Source organism: Calypte anna, chromosome 4B, assembly GCF_003957555.1.
Source record: "Calypte anna isolate BGI_N300 chromosome 4B, bCalAnn1_v1.p, whole genome shotgun sequence".
Lineage (NCBI taxonomy): Eukaryota > Metazoa > Chordata > Aves > Apodiformes > Trochilidae > Calypte > Calypte anna.
Window position 1 is genome coordinate 7,784,299 of NC_044249.1, and position 23,846 is coordinate 7,808,144.

Consider the following 23,846-nt stretch of genomic DNA (forward strand, 5'->3'; position numbering starts at 1 on the left):
TTTCTTTCACAGCATTTCTGGAAAGCTACCAAGTTACTGTTACTCATGTTATTCTAGGTGCACAGTATTCCCGATTTATTTTTTTTTTCCTGGGAGAAGTTACTTTTTCACTGCAGTAGCTTATAGGACCATACCTTTCCATTAGAGATTGCTAATGGATTTCAAAGATACAAAACCTGTTTCAGACACCCACCTGTCTTTTGTAAGCTACTGCTACAGGAGTATGACCTACCACATTTAAATAGAAAATTAATTTGCAAATAGTTCATCATTGTATTAGCCATATTTGTTCCTCCCTTGTTTTATGCCTAATTTTCTTCTAGCCTTTAATCAGAAATCTTAAAAAATTGCTCTTGCTTTACTTAGCACACTGCTTGAAAACTCATCATGGTTGCTTTACTTAAGGCTAGAGTATGTCCTTACTTTTTCTTTAACAGCTTTTGCTGTTTTTTTAATTGCTAAAAAATCTTAATGAATAAGCCTAATAACTATTACTTAATATTTTTCTTTAATCAGGTCTTCCACTATGAGAAATCTAAACACTTCTCTATTAAGAAACTGCACTCAGTAAAAAAATATCCTGCACCTATCAGGTTTAGTTGTGTGAGACAGTAACTTAGATTTTATGGTTCATGGTTTGGTTTTTATGGTGGGGAGGTGTGTGGTTGTGTTGTGCTTTTATAGGAAAAAAAGTGTTTTGAAGTAGCATGGAAAGCCTTTGTCCTACTGTAATTCACTTACATTTTGTTACACATTGTACACCTTGGATAAAGGACTGTATCCAGGTAGTTTATCTTCAGAAAACTTAGTCATTAAAAAAAAGTAATTTGAAAACTTTCTTCCACCCTTCTAGAAGGAGCTTTAATCCAGCCATCTGTCAGGTGCAGGTTCAGCTGGAGGCTGTGTCAACTACAGCTCCAGCAGTCCCTGAAGTTAAACTGAGGGAACCTACATGAAACTTTTGGGCTAATGAAAGGGACAGATGGAGCTTCCATGGTGTGAGATTCTAGGAAAAGTATTTGTGGATGGCTCTGTCTACAGGTTCCTATTAAGTAAGAATCACAGAAATGCCTTTTCTACATTGAAGAAGACAGCACTGACAGTATAAAGACAACTTCAGAAGCATGTTGCTAACATCCCTTGTGTCATTCCAGAGGTGGAATCACTGCTGAGTTAAAAGCTTTTGTTAAGCCTTCCATTTGGATATAAAGTCAATGAAAGGAACATGTTACCTGCATTACACCGAAATGGAATGCTGCCAATGAGGTGCAGATGTACTGTGGTGACTGATGCAATATTTTATACAACTTTTGTATTGACAAGAGTTCAGGCCAGTCGTTACCAGAAATTATTCCCTGAGGAATTCTAGAAGGTTTACTTGCTTAACTTTACACTATATACCTTGAGTTATTTGACAGCACTTCTTTACAACTTTTTATAATTTTCTGTTTACAAAACTAACTTGTGATACTGCAGCTGGGATGGCATTACAGTCCCTGCTACAAGGTTAACATCTCACTACACCCAGGTTGGAAGCTTATTTGGAGAACCAAGGACATCCTGAATGGTCACAGCTATTTATTTCTGGCACAGGCTTTGGATGCTTTTTTTTCTTTCTGCAGATGATAGGGTAGCAAGAGAAGTCTGTCCCATGTGTAGGAACTGCAATGGCTGGTAACCAGATTTCTGTTACCATGAAGACAGTATCTCCCCTAACTGCTTGGTGAGATACCCTTAGAGTGCAAGTCTGAGTCCATCAATGGAGCCTAAGTATCTACAATAAGCAACAAAACAGCCTTTTTGTTCAGTAGCTAAAGTTTAGACTTTAATATAAATTAACATCAGTGAAGTTATGAACAGTCAGTGTATGCACAGGTAATGAGCAGCAAAGCAGCTTATGTATAACATTCTTCACCGTTTAACTGTAATGCTGATATTGCTTTTATGGTGCTGAACATCAAGCACAAGTTCATCTCCAACCTGAACTTCAATGGGCTCATCCAGAACAACTGCAGCTTGTTTCCAGTGTGAGGACTCATCAGATGTGTTCAAGCTGTGGTCTTCATCTAGATAGATGTGATACCAGAAGGGAATTGCAGTGACTCTGCCAGACTTACAAATTTGTACCTAAAAATAATTAAAAATATTAGTTTAATCAGTTACTCTGTTTTCAAATAATCAAGAAAATAAAGTAGCTCAAACCACTTAAGACCATTTCAGAGATAACAGCAGACAAGTAAATTCTGTATTTAAATTTTCAACAAAGGTGAGGAACCAAGGTTGAGCAGCTCTGCAGAAGAGCAGTGAAACACACTGCTAACTTCATGTATGCACAGCTCACCTTCACTTCTCTGCTGGAGGTGTTCAACAGAGGGTTCATGAGATCCAGCCTTAAAAGCTCTGCTGGCTTGCTCAGGGGCAGACATGGGAGAGTAGAGAGATCCAAATACACACGAACAGGTACCTAGAAGAATATACTACAATTCAGCCATCACTAATTATTAAAAAGTAAAAAGTTAAAAAGACTTCATAATAATGCAAAAGTTTCTAGGAATTGCTGCAATACCAGTGAGAGACAAATACAAAATACTCTCTCTTCTGATCCCTTTTAAAACGTGACTGGGGATACAAGGTGACAAAGGAGATACAAGTTGCTATTCTGTACAGTAACACTGCAGCTTTCATAAGTCAAAAAAAGCTTTGCTCATACCAGTACTAAGACAAATGTCTGGTCACAAAAAACCTCTTAATAAGTTTAACTCTATGAAAAAAGTTTAAAGGAAGCACAGACCAGTGCACCAAAAGCAACCCTAAGTCCAAGTCTAGAATTCAGTTTCTGGAGGACAGGCAAACTGCAAAGACATACTGGGTTTTGCAGTTGTTTCCTCTGTGTGGGCTCTCTTTTGGAACTGTTTCCTTCTTGCTAAGACTCCCCCTGGTCTTCTGGCACCTGTAGTGCTATTTTCTTGAGAAGGAAGATTTCAGATTCTCAAAACCTTCTCTTTATTACCTGGCCCTCTCCAAAGTGGAAGACCAAGAAGGAAATTGTGCCAATCTGTCAGTTTAGATAGTAACATATTTAAACAGGGAAAACAGATCTTGAACTTTCTTGTGTGGGCAATTTTGAAGTAGCTGGAAATAACCTGATTTCACTATTTAACAGAAAGCAAGTTTCAGCTCTTCACTTTTTTTGCAGTTCACACCAAAACTGGATAGCTTTGGAGCTGTATCTGGAACAAACCCACCAAATTCATACCTTGAACTGGTTGATAAAAGGAGCTATATTAAACCCAAGTGTTGGTTCTGTTCCTTGAACAGCACTCTCCAGTAACAGAGACTCTGATTCTACAAGCATCCCATAGACCAACACATACTGTGGGAAAATCTTGCCTCCACTGTGAAGTAAACATCTGTAAAATGAGAGAGATTTCACTTCTAAAGCACAGCATCCAACAGTCATGAAAGAACATTGACTACATTTAAAGCAGGCACACCAGTTCTTCCTCTGATCATGAGCATTTGACTTTGATCCCATTTGACCAGGGAGCTGTTTCACAAAAAAACACCTCACATGATATTAAAACTACAGAACTAATTCATCTTTCCTCAGTGTTAGTATTGGAAATAGTGATGTTTCAAGATGAAGACAGTGAGATTTATTGATAGCACCAGCATCAAAGAGTGAACAAATGGCAGAAATGCTTAATAAAACAATATCAGGAAGCACACACTGGTTAAACAGGCAACATACCAATAGGAAAACAAAAGCACCTGGGAAATTAATTCACTTTTTTTAAAATGCTTAAATAAGCTGGCAGCAATACAGGAGACAGCATTATTTCCTGAAGAAAAAAGAAACAACCACCTGAGACATGCTTAGTGTCTTGCTATAGAACATCACACTGCTGAGAACAGCTACACCATAGAAACTTTCACCCAGCATATCAAACACTTCAACACAGATTATTTTAGGTTTCCTTTTCCTATAGCAGGCCTCTTTCCATAGGAACTGGGTAGCTAAGCAGTGCATTATTGGAGGTATTTTCATGCCAACTGATTCGAGTCTGCAAAAAGACTTTTTTTAAAAAAAGATGATTACTCTGACAAAAGTCAGAGAAAAAAATTCTTGAAAGTCATCCAGAGATTTAATGACAACTTAGAAAAGGTAGCAAACATGAACTGTCTGAAGTACTCTGCCATCACTAAGCATGAATGTGAACAGGGAAGATTCCCTAGCACCTAAAAAAGGGGATACACCCATTTCACATTAACTATTTTTTTCCCCTACCTATTTCCACTATTTTACTTGTCTTACTCAGTACTCTTTCCCACTTCTCCCACTGTGGGTAACAGCTACCCTCCTTGCTGCCTCCCTGGCTGTTCTAAAATCATGTTTATCTTTTAGCAGCACTGTTCTAACAGTCTGACATGTACATGAATCTGGACTTCTTTAACCTTGCACTAAAAGCTGCCTCAGTTTTGTAAGATGCTGGCTGTCCTGGGAACTTCTGACACACCAAGCAGAAACATCTTCCATATTCTTGCATAGAAAATAGAAGTGTCTGAAAGTGAAATTTTGACACTTTTTTTTTAAAAAAAAGATACATTTATACAATGTTTATACCAGAAACATTCTGGGAGGTTTCATCTGTTCAGAAAAGCAGCTTTCCTGCTCTACAAAACCAATGTGACAGCAACTTTGTAGTTAGAAAGAATACTTTCCCAAGTTTTCAGATAATTACAGAGTCCTAGGAATACTCTGTTTATACTGTACCTGGAGATTGCAGCCTTTTCCATCACCTCCTGCTGGATTAAACCTGATGTCTCTATAACATCCAAGATAATAATACTCCACAATTTGTCTGATTTGGGTCTCTGTAGCACCACATTTTCATCTTCTAACTGGCTGAGCCAAAACTCTAACGTTTCCTTAGGGAACTGGTTAGCTTCTGAAATTACCCCAAGTGCTGCCTGATGCTGTTCCTTCTCAACAGAACTGTAGGCTCTAACTGGTCCAAGTTTGCCAGCTATAATTGGCAGGATGGAGAAGCCTTCAGATACATCTAAAACATACAAAGGCTCAAGAGCCTCATCTACAGATCTCTGGTTTTGACTCTCTAGGGGATTCATCCGACTGCCATGTCCATCAACATCCATTGACTGCAAGTCCTTCCTTGGATTTAATGACAACAGCACTTTGCCCATGGCTGCTTTAAAGCATTCATGGTATGGTTCGTTGTTCAGCAGGGCTATTTCTGTGGCTTCCAACACACACACTTGACCCTTGCCATCCTGTTCGCTGGTTGTCTGAAGACCAGCCAGAGCATTACATAATTCAGCCTCATTGCCCAGACTCAGTGTGTCATCTCTGTCGCTGACATCCATCCCACACTCTGAAGTCAAAGAAGAAATTTTCTGGATCTTCAAGTAGCAGTCTTGGCAGCAAACTTCCATCATCACAGTATCTCCAGTCTTCACAGAATAATCTGGGGAAAAAAAAAAAAAGTCATGTCAGTTACTTTACAGCAAACATCAGTGAAGCAGCCATACAGTGCTCAACAGTTGCCTTAAATCGTCCCATATTAGGCAAAATGTATTTATTCTCAAAATATGCCTCTCTATGATAAAATGTTTTGACAACAGCAGCGTGGAACAAAACCACACTGGGTAAAGGATGCTAAACATTCAATGTTTACATTCCTTATACCTCCTGTAAACAAAGGTAAATTTCACAGAATCACAAGTAAATTTCTAGTCTTGTGGAAAATAATAGCTTTGCCTTAGAAAGGGGAAATTATTGAATTATGAATGAGAATGCTAGAACTGACACTGCCACAGTATGTGTGTGGAGAACCATATTCAAGCTGAGTCCAAAATGGAGGTGAGGAGTAAACATTTTTGTTTTGTGGCAGTAGCAGCCAATAATTCTTACTTCACCTCCTCCACTTCCCTTTCACAAGTCACATCTTAACTAAGTAGGGCCAGTCAGTAACCCCACTTTTTGGAGTTGCCCTACACTGCATTTAATTCAGTATAAGGAAAAGAAATACTTAATGAAAGACACTCTCCCAGACCTTGAGTAGTTACCTCACCTTCACAGCAGATACATGAACAGGACATGATGCAGGGACTGTGCACTCAAGTTTAGAAGCATGATTAGGAACTACCTTGCAGCTAATCAATTTTGAACTTCTCCTAAACCTTTCTGCCACCATTTTGTAATTTCTGAGATACCCTAAGTAGCTCTAAATCAGAATGATACCAAATTGATGTACTGCAGGAAGAAAATTCACAGGACATACCAAGCAGGCCCTGCACAGGATAGACTGCCTGTTCCCAGCAAGTTTCCTCACTGGGACTTGTAGATAGAGCGTGCTCATCATCAAGCTGTAGTACAAACCACACCACAACAGCATCCAGTGTTCCTCCTTCAGTGACTGGCAGGCTTAGCTTCCAGGGCTTTCTAGTTGCAAGGCTTTTCAGCTCCTGACCAAAACAGAAAGAGAGAAAAAAAGCATGGGAGTTTCTTGCTAGATTTATAAGATGTTTTTTACTACACTAAGACAGTCAAATTTCTGCATTAATCCTTTAGGGCACCCAACAGGAATCTTGTACCAGCTATCTTCCCACATGCAAGTGCAGTTAAGCACTAGACCTATCTGCATCCATCAGCCATTAAAGCAAACAAAGCTATATCTAAGAACATCCATATTTCAAAACACTGAACACTGCAAAAAGGCTTCAGACTGGCAGGTTTGCCTTATGAGAAGTAATAAAACCAGAGTCACTATTTTGGGCTGGCTTCAAGCCAAGGCACACTTCACTTAACACCCATGGTCTGTCAGTTCTACAGATACTGGATTTAAGCACTGAAGTTGCTTGAACCTCTGTTCCACAAAAATCTTTACAAAAACCAAGTCAAATGTCTGAGGATGTTATTTCTGCTACCTGGACTACAGGCTTTTTTGTAAAAGCTCAGGCATGCACTATCAGTACTGGAAAGAACCAAGGCCTCCTCTGAAGGGATAATGTTATAAATTCTCCAATATTCCTAAAAAGTTTTGAACATATAACAGGAGTAAGTCTTCTTCCATGTACAATTTGCTTTCCTGCAGAAACCAGTTAACAGAACATCAGTCCCAGGGATGAAAGATTCTCTCAAGTCACAACCCTTATACCTAATAAGAGCCTTGCTTAAATATTTATCAGCTTCCTGATCTGCTTATGTCAACATTTGTCCTAAGTTTCAATCTTTAAATGCGCAGGGGAAAAATAAAAGATCCACTCTAGGAGCATGAAGAGCTTTCATATGCTGCATTTTTTATTCTTCCCCTCTTTATTCTCATTCTGTGTTCTACCTCTTCTCACACAACTGAGAGATGGCTGAACAATGTATGTGTCAGAATTACTGATGCTGATAAAGTTCATAATGAGATCTCACTGCTCCTCAATGAAAGTGCTTTGTTGATACTAATTTTTTCCATACATCCTCAGCTGCTGAAAAGAGTAGTAAGCTGAAGCTTTGCTGGCAGTAAGCCCTGTGGAAGCAAGCCAGCTAGAGCACCAGCATGTGTCTGTTTCTCAGTTTCTGAGAAGTTACAGCTGTTTAGAAGTGTGTTTGGTATTAAAAATAGTCTTCCTGATTATTCCTCAAAAGCAGCAGGCCCAGGGCCCTCATCCACAAGTTCTAGTAACTGAAGTGTTACTTCAAGGGTTGGACTTGATGATCTGAGGTTCCTTCCAACCCACCTGATTCTATGATTCCCTATCTTGTGGCACACAACACTTTTAAAACCCACTTGAAGGAAGTTGTACCAGCTTTCTCTGCTCTCTACCATGCAGCTCATCCTGTACTTATTCCTCACATTTGTCCATAACTGCATTTTATTGTTATTTTTGACAACTACAGACTCAAAAAATGTATAGCACATCTGGATTGCAACTTACCAAATACTGTGGTTAAAGTGATAGCAAAGGAGATAAAGCAATGATGCAGGAATAGGTAATAAAATCCCAAGATGATGGTGTGGCACATACATCCTCTGAAGGAGATCACTTGTGTTTAAGGAAAGTAAATGGGATAACAACCAGAAGAAAAACTATAAAAAGAATGTAGTTATCAAGATTTCTATGTCTTGATCCAGAACTTCTCAAAAATTCCACACAGTAGCTTCTCATGAAAGTGAGAAAGAGACAATATCTGTATGTGCTGGCAATGGCTCTGATCCTTTAGGGCCTGAAAGTGAGACTGAACTTTAATTACTGGCTGCTGAGGGAAAACTCAATTCCACTCCCAGTGGCACTGGCTGGCTGCCAGCCAGCATGCACCCAGGCAGCACCCAGCTAGGTACAAGTGTCTGCAGCTGTAATTACAGCCACATCTCCTTCCCCTGGCTGGGAGGAACAGAGTTGCTGCTAATAACAGCAGTAATAAAATAATCAGCATAACTCAGTTGCCTTTTTTTTTTTCTTAATTTTGACTTTTTATCATGATGTCTATGACCTGTACTGCTGTCTTTGAAGCCTCCTACCAACTCTAGTTTGAGAAATACTGTTGTACAGTGCTTTAAGTCTTTTCCTCAGATTCTGTCAGTTTAGGTCTGGATACTAAGTACAAGCAGAACAAACGCAACATCCCTCTCATTCTTTGAAACACAGTTTAGAAAATGAGTCTCTGCTAAGCGATTTCTCATTCTAATGTCAATCTTTAGTAGGTAATTCTGCTGCTGTTTGTAAACATAGCAGATTTTTTTACCCCAACAGGAGCACTGACAATTTTTTTTTCATTTTTTAGCTGCACTAATTGAACATCCAGGTGTGGCCATGACAAAACAAAAAAAAACCCCAACAAACAAAAAGCCCAACCAAACCCACTTTGAAAAAAACCTAGCAGTGTTTGGAATTGCTATATTGCCCACTGACAAAGAAACAAGAAACAGTAACCAATTATTCCAAATAAATCAACTGCATTTCTTCCCTTTACTTATGACATCTTAATGTTTCATGTCAGAACACTCCATTAGTCTAACTGAAACTTCAAAGGAGCAGTTATGAAACACTGTTTAAAAAGTAACATAGCTCTTTACTCTTCAAAATTATCTTTACTCCTCTGCCAGCAGGCAGATGCTGAAGAACAGGCATCCCTCAGATGGGACTAATAGTTTCTTATTGATGTGAGAAGCAGAAACATTTCATCGCTCCCAGTAGTACACTGAACAGCCTTGGATTATTTCATTTTTAGTCTCACAGAATCAGAGAATCACCTGGGTTTGAAAGGGACCTCAGAGATCATCAAGTCCAACCCTTGATCCACTACCACTGCAGTTCCCAGCCCATGGCACTGAGTGCCACATCCAGTCTCTTTTGAAATATCTCCAGGGATGGAGAATCCACTACTTCCCTGGGCAGCCTCTGATCACAGTCTGATCACCCTCTCTGTAAAGAAATTCTTCCTAACATCCAACCTAAACCTCCCCTGGCAAAGCTTAAGCCCATGCCCTCTTGTCTTATTGGGAGCTACTTGGGAGAAGAGCCTGACACCCCCCTGGCTCCAACCTCCTTTCAGGGAGTTGTAGAGAGTGATGAGGTCTCCCCTGAGCCTCCTCTTCTCCAGCCTCAACACCCCCAGCTCCCTCAGCCCTTCCTCACAGGACTTGTGCTGGATCCCTTCACAGCCTCCTTGCTCTTCTCTGGACCTGCTCCAGCACCTCAATCTCCTTCCTGAGATGAGGGGCCCAGAACTGGACACAGGACTCAAGCTGTGGCCTCACCAGTGCTGAGTACAGTATCTCAGGATGTCAGATAAGCCAGCTAGGAAAAACTATTGATTCAGAAACAATGCTATTCCTGGCCAAGCCAAGGATAATTTTATTTATATAACAATCTATTTTAAGCTCTGACTCCTCATTACAGGTCAGTGAGCAAGAATCACCCCTGAGTGCAGATGTATCATCTTTTTAGCATGCTCAGCTGTGAGTGGATGAGGTCCTTGCCTATTTATTTAGTGGATGCATAAAAACATTTTGTGAAAAATACCAAAATAATGCTACCCTATCCAATGCTACCCAAATACCATGTGAAACCAAAGAAGCTGAAGGGTGGAATCAAGCTGGCTGAACAGAAAATAGTTTCTTCATCTCCCCTCACTTTTACAGTTACTCATCAGCACTTAGACATTTTTACACCAGATGTAAATTACATCCTCTCTCTTTTGTCTTTGAGGGTTTTGTGAAGACTCAAACTTTAGCAGAATAGACTATAGCAGCTCCACAACTGCATAAATCATTTAAGATGGGTCTATTGCATCCTTCCTCCTGCCCATTGTACTGATGCTGGCAGCTGTTTGGTCCTATGGTGAGCTAGTTTAGTTCCTACACTATTCCAAACAAAATCCTCCACCTTCACAAACTCACTGTCATGGGATGAATCACATCAACACAAACCAGGCAAGTGTCAAAATCAGCAGAGGATTTCAGTGCAACACTGCCAACTTTACATGGTGCACTATTGCAAAATAGAAAGCAAAATAAAATATGAAAAGCAAAAAAAAAAAAATACAGGTCTCTTGTTATTCATAGATAATTTATAAAGGGCATTAAAAAACAAAACAAAAAAACACATTACCTGCAGGTTATTGAAATCTACTGTCATGACTTGGCAGGACTCTGTCAGAGGTTTGTAACCTCCAGGAATACGACTGAGCTTCTCCGTGGTGTAAGGTTCAACAGTTTCCTCTGAGCCAGCAGCAGCATATGTTGGGCTACAGAACTTGACTGAATTTGGCAAGTGTACACCAGCAACTTCTTGTGTTCCCACTCTGAGAGGAAAGGAGAAATGGGAAGAAATGAAACTTCAAATAATCTGATCAAAAAACTTGAAGGAAATTGTTCCCATGCTGGTTATGTGTTTTTAAATGTACATAAAGTAAGAATAGAAAAACAAAACAAACCAACAAACAAACAAACAACAAACAAACAAAAAACAAACAAAAAACTCCAAACAACTCAGTGGGAGTTTTTATGTTCAAACCATCTCTAAAGCACAGAAAATGCACATCACTATCAAGAATCAGAGCTGAATACTATCACTAGAAACTGAGATAAAGCAAATTATGTCCTTTGTCAGAGGCCAAACTTTTTTGCTCATTAAATAGGAACTCACTGAGACTTCACAGAAAACTTGAAAGAGGAATAGACCCTATGATAATAAGAGCAAGTACAGCTTCTGCTGCTGAATTGAGATAGATGAAGGAGCTTTCTTCAGGTGAACAGACTAGTCAGAACAAAGGTACTTATGCAAGAAGAAAAGGCATTTTTAGAGTCTCTCTGACATAAAACTTGAATTAAGCAGTATCTTTATATATTTATCAAGAACAAACTATGCAGAATAAGATATTTTTCATAGTGACATTGCTGCAAAGATCTTCTCAATGTTGATTCCCTGGTGGAAAAGGTTTTGACAACTCAGATTATATGTATCCTCTCTTTTAGGACAGAAGATCAACCAGGTTTCTATACAAAAAGCTTCGAAGAAGAAAGAACTCTAACTACTTGATAACAATTACTCACATACACTGGCAACCTCTTAGGTTTAAGGACTTAAGAAAGATACTTTCATTGTTAAAGTATGAGTCAGGGGAAGTTACATGAGAAAACTTGCACAAGCTACACTTTATTCTGAAACAGCACATTTCTCTGTGAAGGACACAGTGCTTTGTGTTGAAATGACAGCTATCAAGCAAATCTACATTCTTATATTGTGATCTAGCACTCAGAAGTTCAAAAGACAACTAATTAAGTTACTACTCCTAATTCTGAATCACATTCTTAGGAACCTCCCCTCCCTACAATAGATTCCCCTATAAGCAGGTATGACTAAGACAGTTTGTTTGATAATACTCTTTGCACACATGGTCATCTCCTTCAGGGTCCCAATCACAGAATTTAATAAGTTCTTTTGTCATAACCATACCTAAAAAAAAATAAATTAATCAGGCTCCATCTTTGGAGCAGATTCCCTAGCAATAGAAACCTATGTGGCATAAACCACAAAGTAGCAAATACTTCACAATACTTGCTAAAAAACACAGCAACATTTTCAACAATTGCAATCTTCCCACCTGCCTAGTGAAGTAGCTTAGATGGATGCTACACAAAGGAGAAGGCAGCCTCCTGCAGCTAAAACTGAATCCATGTATTATTTTGAAAGACATACTGTAACTAAACCTGAACAGCTGCTGCACAAAGGCCTACACTGTGGAAGAGGTCAGCAGATTACTACATAATTATGAACCCTTCTGGCTTCAACACAAAAGCACAGAAGTAGAGCCACTTTATTGCTTCTCTTTGAGATCTAATCAACTAAAGGTAAAACATTAAAAAAGCCCTGAAACCTGAATTTCTTAGAGTGACTTCAATTAGTAAAATAACCCATCTTGTGGGATATTTTATTCAAAATTACTAAATGCAGATGCAGTAACGTGGCAGACCTATGTTCTCCTAGACTACTGTTTTACTTCCCCATGTGACTCTTGTCAGGTATCTAGCCCAAACTTGAAAACCAGTATGCAGCAAACTCTTGGTATCTGAAAAGTCTTGCAGAGGCTTGAATTTGTCCTTAGTAGAACTCAAGTCTTCTCACAAGTTTGTCAGTTGGTTTGTTCTTCTGGAAGTAAAAACATTTCATATGGATGTGAAGCAACTGCTTCAAAGAGGGAGCAAATGACTTCAGGAGAAAATGAAAACTAACCAGGAGTTTGGTCTTACAAACCATTCTAGGGAACAGAAGCAATGGGTACAAGCAGCACATCAGCTGTGGTAAAGAAACATTACTATGATGACTAAAACATCAAGTAATAAAGATATAGCAAAGGGTAAACCAGCACAAAGCTATTTGGAAAGTTGGCTTAATTGTACCAAAAACAGAATTACAAGTAAACTGGTCTGGTTTATTTAGAATTCCAGTAGGAAAAAAAAATCCAAAATCAGAACACAAGAAATGCAGTCTAATTTAAAATTGCTAGAAACAAAAAGAATACAGAGCAGAAGGTCAGATGAGAATAGATAGAACTGGAATGAAGAGGGATTCTCTCCCTTAGCAAGATGAACCATGACAGACTTGATGATACATTAAAACACATTTAAAACAAACAAACAACAAAAAAAACAAACAAAAAAATCAACTCAGGTATTCTTAGATTTCTGGGCTCTACATTTATTTATAACCAATAAAAGTTAAATCATGAGGAAAAGCTCAAATAGAAGCTGCATTAATTATACAAGACACAAACTGTGCTGTACTATATAAAAAGCATGAGAAAATAAATACTTTCACACTACTATTTCATTAGGCATGCTGCTCAGAAAATACACCCAAAACCTGAAGTTTTGCTGTACATCATTAAAACAATTAAGGAAATGCAGATACATGCATATCAGAGTAACTCAAAGAAGTCTGGCTGGTTTAAATCTGAGAACAACCAAGTGTTCATATAAAGCTTAACAGCACTTGTTAAAGCAAGCTCAGGACAGGTATTCTCACTGCAGCAAAAGGGGATCTCAAACCAAAGGCATGGAATTTAGAAATTAACATTTTTCTTTTTCCTACATCATACAATTATTTGTGGCAACCATTTCAGCCCTCCCAGCCACCTAAGATACACTGTTACGAATGGATTGTTAATCTAACAACCCAAAGTTACAGTACCTTTATTTTCACCCTGTTTAAGTTTTGTCCTGAAGTCAAGTGATACATGTCAAGGCAAAAGCTAATCTTCTAGTTGATGAATAATTAACATCTCCAAAACCAAAGTTCCTCTGTGACTGATGCTGAAAGAAAGGAGTTAGGAACTGCAAAGATTCCCAGTTGAGCAGGCTTTTTAAATGATTGAGGAGAGTCTTCAAGGAGCAGCCATGACCAAGATCACAAAGTGAACAAAGAGCAGAGAGCACCCTGAGATAAGAAAGCTGTAAATTCCTGGTTAGCAGTTTTATGGTGGCTGACTTAGAAATAAGTGCATGATTTTGGAATAAAGTCCAGATAAAGGTGTAACCTAGAGTAACCTCAGGTAATTACACCAAAATACACACCCACTTGTGAATAATGAGCATGCTAATAGGTTAAATGTTTTAAACATGAGCTTAGCTGGATATGTATAGTCAGGAGTGCTGAATTAATCATCACCAAATCATATATTGTGTGTAGTTTCTCTTTTGTTTCTATTTTGTACAGAACACCCTATTTAAGACCACCAGCACACCTTTCACAAAATAAATGCCCAGCACCCTAGACTAGAATGAAAGACAAAGATCTCAGAACTCAGTGTTTAGTTTGGCTCTTTGCTCCCTGGATGAAGAACCCAAGTTTGGGACATGACTGGAGGCTCTGGCTCTTTCTGGCCACTGTCCAGATCTACTGCATTAGACAAAAAAAACCCAAATGCAGCCTGGTTATTTTTCATCCAGCATACTGAAGCTCCTGTAGAATTAGTTTTTTCTTTAATGGACAACAAGATTAATCCTAAACAAAGTCCAGGACACCAAGTCCAAGCCTCTCAGAGAAGACTGTATCCAAACAGTAATACCATTCTAGAACATGAGAGTAAATGTAAATATGAAAGTAATTGAGACACAGGTCAGAACCAATCTGAGTATAGTATTTCAGAGATCAGCAAGACACATATTTAGAAAGATAATGGTAGGTGAGGTTACTTATACTCAGGCTTTACAAAATCCTTGCCTCATCTTCTGAAAGGGTTAGATCCAGCAGTAAGGTTTGGATTAAATTAAAAACAGTAAAATTGAAAAAGACCATGTGTTAATCCAAGGGTCTCCAATACAGAACCTGAGAAGTAATTTTACTATTTAAGTATTACATTTCTTTAGCCTGCATTAAAGGCATATATTTCAGCATAAAAGGGTGAACAGAGAAGGAAAGGAACATCTATTAAAAAAAAAAAAAACAAAACCCAAAACCCCCAAACAAACAAAAAACCCAAAAAACATACAAATACAAAACAAAACAAAATAAAGAAAAATAAACATGACCAAAAAAACCCCACCAAACAAACCCAACAGCCTGGAAAAGAGGGGATAGGATAAGAGCAGAAATCTGTTTGGAGAAACAGATAATCAGCCATCCAAAATAAAGAGAATAATAGTAAATGAAGAACCCTCAATAAAAATCACCAGTCCCTCTTCCCAAATAATGAATATGGGCTGAAACTGAGTGAAACATACCTGTGATGTCTACGGATCTCTTTGCATTCCACGGCCATCCCAAATATTGTAGCACTTGCAGGAATAACTCTGCCATAGTCTCCAGTACTGTCACTTTGATTTTGAGGCTATGAAAACAGCATGCAATGAGACAGTGACCTATTTCTACCATTGCTGCCAAGTGTAGATTACATAATACTGAGCCATTCAAGTTTACAGTCAAAGCATCAGGAAGTTCTTTGGATCAAGTAAAGTTTCTGGTCTTTCCAGTCAATCATTAAAGGACTTTCTTAAATACTGTGTTTCAATGCACCCAGGGATCAGCTTTACTTGCCAGTCCACTACTTTCCCTCTGTAACCCCAGAAGTGTTTTTAAATTTGTATTCTGTTAGGATATCCCAAAACACTTGAGGATCTTTCCCCTCAGCATTCCTATACTTAACACTAGAGGTCATCAGTTTCAATTCAGTGCAACACAAAAAGCTGTCAGCCACATAAAACCTTTTTTTAATAGTATTTGGAGTGAAGGCAATGTCAAAATAAAAGAGAAGTCCTTCTATTTTGTAAGAGGTTAGGCCAAAAAAGACTCCTTGTCATATTAATTTGCTCAATGTAAGCTAGAGCTAAGATGCAAAATGCATAAAGCAAAATCAGAGATACCCAATGGAATTGTTCAAAGTTCACAAAAACAAATTAAGAGCACAGGCATATGGTACATTTACCTAATAACTGACTACTGTCTAGTGTTAGGATGAAAAATAGTCATAATTCAGCATTTTCTGCTTAGACTGACATGACTTTCTGCTACCAGTTGGCATCTCAAAAAGACCAGCTTGCAATCAAAGTTGCAGGAGAAAACTGCCTTCAAAACACACAAATCTCTCTAATTATAGTTAAAGGCAGAGTGGGGGAGAAGGGCAGAAAGAAAACAAAACAAAAAGGACTGAACAGTGATGAAGAATGAACCATTTCTGTATGCTGAAAAGTTACATCAGGGAAATATACACTTCAAGTACTCAGAACATGAGCTCACAGAAGTACCATGTATGCAGCTGCCTCATCCCATTTCACCAAAATCAAACTCCTGGAACAAACCCAGATTTGAAAAATACCAATAGGTAAGAAATATTTTCACAACAGTAGCTCCTCACTGATGTATGTCTGAACATGTGCACACAGATGTACATGGATGCATATCAAAAAAACAACACCAGTGACACAAAGGTACCCACACCACCTACCTTTGGCTGCAGAAGCAGATGTTCCCAAGCATGTATCAAACTCTCCACAATTCCTTCTCCAAATAAACCAGCATCAACTGTTTCTGTGACAACCAAGGAAACTCTAGATAAGAAAAACAACACCATGAAGTATAATGTATAACACACACTCCTATTTGTTAACAATCACTCTTTTAAAAGAAAAAAAAAAACCCACCATGCCAATATGAGCTCAGAATAAAACTTTCACCAGTGTCCTGAAGTTTCAATACAGAGTGGTAATTAAATTCTTCCAACAAATTATGTGGTTTAAATTCTTGTTAGAAGTTATTCAAGATGCAGATAAAAGAGATTAAATATTTAAAGCCAGTTTACCATAAAACTTCTTGTTCAATATTTATAAAGAAATTGTGTGGGAAGAATCTAGCCAAAACAGGAAGATGTTTCAGCCTGGGCAGACAGCCAATGCCTACTGCAGAATATGTATTTTGTCTGAATCTTCTACAAGAGTAGGCATCCATGTATGGGTGTTAAAAAGGAATTGAAAATAAAACCCAAAACTATAATCAAAGCACAAAACTTTACTAATTACTGTTACAGAATAACAGACACTAAAACTCTAAAACCTTCAGATTTAAACCAAAACCCATACAACATGGGTTGCCCATGCCCATAAGACATTTTTAGAATAATAACTATTAATTCTGACAGGTGACATCAGTAACTCATATGCACTAAGAGGATATATATGGTCAGTTCCTGTAGCTCAGCTGACAAGGCCTGACTGGCATGCTAAACTATGGAAGCTTCATCACTTCAGGTAACAATCCTGTACCATCACCAGACACTTTAAATAGTGTTAACAATTCAAAGTAAAATGGATTATTGTCTTCCCATGGTTAATCTGCATCCCTAGTAGTGGTGATGCTGAAGTGATAAAGCAGTCCCCTGCATATACCAAACCAAATTCTACCTGGTAAAAGTTGACAGATGCTCCTGAAGAAGCCCTGCTGAACAGGACAGTAAGCTAGGAGGCACAAGGTCACATAAAAAGCCTACATGCTGTGTACTGAAAGCTGTAATGCTGATCAAATTCTCATCTCCCAGGAACAATTCCAAGCTGCTGATTTGTCCCAGTAGCTTTTATCATGCTTTAGAAGACAGTACTTAATACTGGAAAAATATGATACTTATTTTTCCAGAGCACATGGAGCTCTGCTGGAAAGGTGAGCAGATTTGTATATACAAACAGGAAGCTCAGTACCAGCAAAAAACCTTATCTCACAGGATAAACTACAACACCCTTCCACTGAATTTTACTGATATCTAAAGCTGGACTGAAACCCCTATGGATGCCTCCCATGGCAGGGTGCTGACATTCACAGCTAGAGCCAGCCCAGCCACCACCAGCCTTCCAGATGCAAACCACCAGGAACCCACCTTGCCTCTCAGAACAGCAGCACTTTCCTTAGGGGAAAAAAGGGGGAGGAGGCTTTCCCACACTCCCTGGTGAGAAGAGGCAGACAACCTGCAATTTCTGATCTCTCAGACAAATGCAGAACTTGACAGGGAGTTGCAGGGGTGTGGTATGCCCCATAAACAGTCTTTCTTTGCAGTCCCTGTTACAAACCTCTATCCTATTCATGGACTGCTCAAATATGCCACAAGTTAATAATTTTAATTTTCCTACTGCTGCAATACAATTGCATACACCCCAAAACTCCTAACATCAAAGAATTAAACACCTTAATTTATGACATTGTTGATCTGCCATGGATATCAGTATGATCTAAAGAACATGTTATAATCCTGCACTGTTCTGTAATAACATAAAACATACAGAGCACCTTTTCACATTACAGGTAATATCATAGGGAAAGTTTAGCTCACAGGGTCTTTTCTTGGAATAAGAAAAAAATTAAGAATAATATCACAACAGAGTATAACAACTTACCTTTCAGGTATGTGCTTTGGTATTTCTAAATCAAGGGACTTCAAATGCAGAATTTTAATTTCTCTTTCCATATTATTTGCTGCCATCACATCACGAGCAAGTTCATACATAGTTTTTGATAATTCACAAGCATAAACAGAAGATGCTCCTGCCCTTTTTGCAAACATACTGAAAAACAAGAAATCAGGGCTTTTCCCCTCCAGTTTACATCATTTCAGGTAAAGCATGATGAGATACTAAGTTTTCTTAAGTTCTATTTCTATATTTGCTTCGTTTTTCCAAGAAAGCAGTTTAAGTCTAAAAATCATCATTAAATGAATGAGTATCTTGTGTGAACACTGTTATTGCATTAAATTGATATCCTCTTGATATGCTATAAAAAAAGACAGGTAGCATATGGATACTCCCTCAGCTATGCTAAATCCACTCTGATTCAATATGTAAAAACAGGACACACAGCATTAAAATTCCAAGCCCAAAGTGAGTAATTCAAATATCACAGCAGTTATTGGCAGAAAAAGCATCCATAACAAATAAAAAGGGGTTCCAAAACTACAACTAGACACTAACCTTCTAAATCACTGGCTTTTAAGAGCTTTCCTTTCTGAAGTTGACTCAATACAGGCACAAAGGTAAATTACTTTTTTTTCCACTAGCAACCGATTTGTGTTAAAGAAATACGGGTCTATTAAGTTCCTGGTAAATATACACTTACAACATACCTTAAAATTCCTGTTCCCGTTCCAATATCAAGGACAGATTTGCACCCTGAGCAGACAGCCTTCTCAATTGCCTTTAGGTAAGTGAGGTTCCTCTTGGCATCATTGAGCATGATGAAATGCCAGCGTTCCACGAGCCAGTTTGCAACACGGTAAAAATTCTCCTTTGCATCAGCAAAGTCTGGGTTGAGCTTTACTGCTTTATGAAAATATCCAGCTGCTTCATCTCTAAAGCCCATTCTAATAGTAAAAAGAATAAACAAACAGAAAACATGCATTCAGCTGGCCAAGTATCTGTAAATGTCTGTGGGCCTGTAAAGAGGCCTTACATCAGTTAAAAGACAATGAAAATATTTTGCATTAGTTAGAAAGGTTGTGTTTAGAAACACTGATATTACCTTATGAAAAAGAATGATTTACAGCTCTTCATCATAGCACTTTAAAAAGTGAGGAAAACATACCACTGTATGTATGGATCTTCATCTCCTACTATGTTCCTTGACAAATTAAAACAGGTCTTGCACTAACTTCCTGCAACACTATGACAAGCAGCAACTCTGCAACCCAGTTTCACATATTTTCAAGTCGAGAGTGATGTGAGAATGAGCTCCAAACCATTACACTGTACTTAACTTCAACATACTGTAAAATAACCAGATCTTGAGTAGCTAGAGCTTGCAGTAAGTGGCAATTTTGAAACTAAATTGTGAACTTGAGGCAAGTTTTCACGATACCTATAGCATAATCTCAAACCAGAGTGCTGAAAAAAAAAACCCAAAACAAACCCAGATACTGAAAACTATAAAATGCAAGAAACACATACATTGTATTATGTACAACCAGAGTTGTTCCTTAAAATAAACAAATTAATCTCAAAAAGCAAGCCTAATTAAAACTATCTGGATCCACCACATGATTTCAAAGCCCCATCTCAGAAGACCTCACAACCCTAAGCAACAGCAAAGGGCCATGTTTCCTCCATTGTTTGGAGAAAGCAGGAAAATTATGCTTTACACTAATAAATAAAGCACAAGCTCAAACCACTTAAGAACAGCCCTACACACCACAGTACACACAAACAGCTTGCTCACTTCAAAGATCTGCTATATGTGACCCAAAGAAGGATCAGAATTAGAAGATGGTACTCAAAGGCAGAATTTTCAGTAATCTAACAGTAAAGAACTCCAGAAATTACAGGTTAACCACAACAGAAGTTAATGCAGTGACTCTGAACAATTTTATTCTCTTTTTCTGTTTAATTCCTTAGCAAATTATTAGAAAATATTTGAAGCCAGTGCTTCTAAGTTTTTACTTTTGCTGTGACAATCAAAATTTGTCTTAGGATTGGCTACTTATTTGAAGTTGCCTAACAGATCTGAAGTTCAATAGTACACACTATACAGCAGTGAGCATATGCTTACATTTACTTCTTTTCAGCAGGTTTTATGTCCTTTGCTGAACTGGACCTTGTTATATTATCACACAGTACCAAATGTGAACCTTACAAAAACAGAATGTACATTACTACAAACCTGAAAAGATGTTCTCCCATACTATTGCATATCACCTCATCACTCGGATACAGCTCAAGGGCTTGTTCATAACAGTTAAACAGATCTTGAATCCGTGCCAGAGAATCTAGCTCTTCTGCCCATTTAAAGAGAGTAAACTGAAATGTTTCCTAGAAAAGAAAACATACCACTGAGTAACCTCCAGCAATTATTAAATGTAAGGAACTAAGCCCTGAAAACACCCAGAAGTATCCTCAACACCTGCAACTGAACACCTTTGTTTTTCTAATCAGCAGCAGTGCACAATCGTTGGCTATCACCCCAAGTTACTGGTTCACTTGAAGAAGCAGAAATTAACTCCCAGAAAGCTACAGAGTATCAACACCCAGCAATGATGGTACTAAGAACCTGTGTGACACAGACTAATGCCTGCTACTCTAGAAGCCAATGCTAACAAAGCCGTGTTTCTATTAAACTTAAATGAAACACACATACACAGCTTACTAAACAAGTTACTGGCTGTCAACATCATTAGTGTTTTCTGCTTTTGTTTTGACAACTGAACAGGAAAATCCATTACATGCAACAAATCACAAGCACAAAGCATGTCACAAAGCTTCAAAAGGTATACACTGAATAAAATTGTTTCGGGTAACTCAGAGAGCACTTACTTTGACACTAGTTTTTAACTCAGGAGCTAGATGTAGTACCAGGAGATAGTGAGCATAAGCAGTTCCAAAATCCTGGTCCTCCAGGCAATGCTGAGCACTCTGCAGAGACCTGGAAACCAACTCCCGCCTGCTGGCTTCTTGACCACCTCTGTGGTTGCAATGAAACTTAGAGTTGGGGTTGGGCATTCTGAAGGATGTAAACACCCTCTCTTCCTAAAAAAAAAAAAAAAAATATTGCGTATACTGCAGGCCCAAAAGGTTACACAAAGCTGACAGATGAAAAGTTATTTTAATTTTCAATGACATTTGTAAAGATATCCCCCAAATCCTGAGCATTTAAAAACATGCTCTTCTTTATGCTGTTGATAATTTCATCAATTTTAAAATAAATGTTCACCGTTCAAAAATAAAGCACACAACATGTGTGTTAAACTATACCCTGGAAACAGGTTACACTCCTGGTTTTTAATATTAATTTTTATAATATGTATTTTAGCATGTCTCTGACCAAACAGCTTTGCAGACTGGAAGTTCATGCACTCCTAAGTTTTGTCATCGGCCATAAAATCTGCAGGTTAAAACTCTTCCACCTCAACAACATCATATTCACGAGGCAAAGACTCCCAGAAAAGGAGATAATACAGTTTATTTTACACAATGCAACGTGGCTATTTATCTCCTTCAGAAAGCATTAGAGCTAACAGAACAAACATGTACGTTTTTATAACCTTGATTACCTTTCATAACTGCCTAGATTACCACTTCAACTTTCAATGCTTACCTACGTAAGACCTGGTAGCACCTTCGGGGCTTGCAGATGTATCCTGAAGCCGAAGAAGCACGCGTTAGGAGAGGGACTGCAAGAAACACACCACCATCACATTAGGCTTCTTTTTTCTTTAAAAAGACAAAAAAAAAAAAAAAAAAAAAAAAAAAAAAAAAAAAGAAAAAAGAAAAAAGAAAAAAGAAAAAAACCAAAAACTACCAAACATTAGGTAGGACTGAGGGGGGTCGGAGGGCAGCGAGGACTCGGGGGGCCGGGTCCGCCCAACAGAGAGCGGGATTCAGGCCGGGACGCTTGTCAGGCCTCACCACCTCGAGCCACTGCCCCCAGCCGCGGGACAAGGGCCCGGACCCCGTTCCGGCACAGGGAAAGCCGCGGAGTAAGGCGAGGAGGTTCCGCTGAAGCTGCTGCCCTTACCTGCTCGGCCAGGGACGCGGCTCCGGAGCAGCCGAGACTCAAGGCGCTACAGGCAGCCGCCATCTTGGGGTCGGGCGGAAGCCACCGCGCAGGCGCAGTCCGGCGGGCCCGGGGCTCGGTTGTGCCGCTGCCTCCCGGTCCCTGAGGGGCCTCCCCTTCCCTTCTCTCTACAAATTTAAACTGTACACGCTCAATTATCTTTCAATTACTTAAGGGAACAGCTGAGATTAACATGCTTAAGAACACAGAAAAAATTAAAACGCCAGCAATCACTACTACGGGACAGCTAATGCTTTGAAAGGTGACAAGAAGGAGGCCTTATGTAACTAGAATAAAATTTATAACTTCATTGATAAGTAAAAGGTCTGAGAAAAACAGACAGAACTCTGTAAGCAGTACTTATTAATGGTAGTTCAGCTTGTTACTGCTCAAGTAACATGCTAGACTGACCAGAGGCTGTCTATATACAGACAGACAGACAGACACACACACACAGAATAAAAGTACTTCCATTGTTCACCTTCTTTCTCCATCTGCATCCAATCTTTTTAAGCTTGTGAGCCAGCTCGTACGAATAGAGGACTAGAAGGGACACATAGCAATGCTAACTCCAATCCCTTACAATTCAGGACTGTTCAGACCTGCTCTACAGGTAAGAAGCAACACCTTAATTCTTTGGACTGCACGCTGTCCAGGCACTGCCTGTGACTGCTCCATAGTTGCACTGTCGAGTCGCAAGAATGACAGCTGAGGAGAACATTCACACCACCCAGTTTTAAGTCATAAACGAGTCCAAAGTCTTGGGACTTGTACTCTGCAGCAACATATTACGAGGAGCAAATCACTGAGCTTTCCTCCGAATCTCCAGTGCCTTGTCTCACTCCATCCCATGCCTAGGACACCTTCTTTGTAAGTGGAGCCTGGCAGGCTGCCAGCTCCTGGGGACAGCCACATGCAGGGCACTGACCCTGCAGATCTTTTCTAAAAAAAGGCAGAGTTCATCTGGTCATGTCCTACTTCTGGGAAAAGAACAGGCCAAGGCATTGTTTACTAATTATGAGCTGTTTGGAAGCTGATTGTCTTTACTTTCCTTCTCTAAAGCATGAAGGCAGCTCTCCCAAGCTTTTACAGCTGTGGGTATTATATATACTTCACTTTTGAGAGAATAAATGAGGAGCTCTTAAAAATGTCATGTCAGCATTTTAAGCAAGATGAAAATAACACATGTGGAGGGAGAAATGTGAGTCTGAATGAAACACAGTGGCAATGCAACTGTAATCCACTGCAAGCTTAATAACTAGTCTATAATAAGAGGGGAAAGTCTACAAACGTTTGGAGATAAGTGACCCAAATGG

The 23,846-nt window shown here is 38.9% G+C and overlaps 1 protein-coding gene across 4 annotated transcripts; it reads right to left on the reverse strand.

Moving 5' to 3' along the window:
• Window positions 1-1,799: 1,799 nt before the first annotated feature.
• On the reverse strand, window positions 1,800-22,581 carry PRMT9 (protein arginine methyltransferase 9). 4 transcript variants are annotated; one of them, XM_030450754.1, is made up of 14 exons: window positions 22,492-22,581; window positions 22,072-22,147; window positions 21,291-21,503; window positions 20,641-20,789; window positions 19,112-19,348; window positions 18,390-18,557; window positions 16,457-16,559; window positions 15,237-15,343; window positions 10,624-10,816; window positions 6,303-6,486; window positions 4,775-5,486; window positions 3,257-3,410; window positions 2,342-2,464; window positions 1,800-2,127 (listed from the first exon to the last, which is right to left on the reverse strand). In XM_030450754.1, exons 3-14 carry the CDS (start codon window positions 21,474-21,476, stop codon window positions 1,912-1,914), a joined length of 2,532 nt encoding a protein of 843 aa, XP_030306614.1. In that variant the 5' UTR covers window positions 21,477-21,503; window positions 22,072-22,147; window positions 22,492-22,581; the 3' UTR covers window positions 1,800-1,911. The 4 variants fall into 4 exon arrangements, with proteins under 4 accessions (XP_030306614.1, XP_030306615.1, XP_008499014.2 ...); XM_030450755.1 differs by lacking the exon at window positions 22,492-22,581 and adding an exon at window positions 22,276-22,378; XM_008500792.2 differs by lacking the exons at window positions 22,072-22,147; window positions 22,492-22,581 and adding an exon at window positions 22,028-22,050.
• Window positions 22,582-23,846: the final 1,265 nt, after the last annotated feature.

Excerpts from the sequence above, each read along its gene's own strand:
- PRMT9 (XM_030450754.1), bottom strand. The coding sequence starts at position 21,476 with ATGCCCAACCCCAACTCTAAGTTTCATTGCAACCACAGAGGTGGTCAA. Across the intron at positions 18,558-19,111 it reads ACGGGAACAGGAATTTTAAG|TATGTTTGCAAAAAGGGCAG; the intron begins GTATGTTGTAAG and ends CTTGTTTTTCAG. Across the intron at positions 3,411-4,774 it reads GAAAAGGCTGCAATCTCCAG|ATGTTTACTTCACAGTGGAG; the intron begins GTACAGTATAAA and ends CTCATTTTACAG.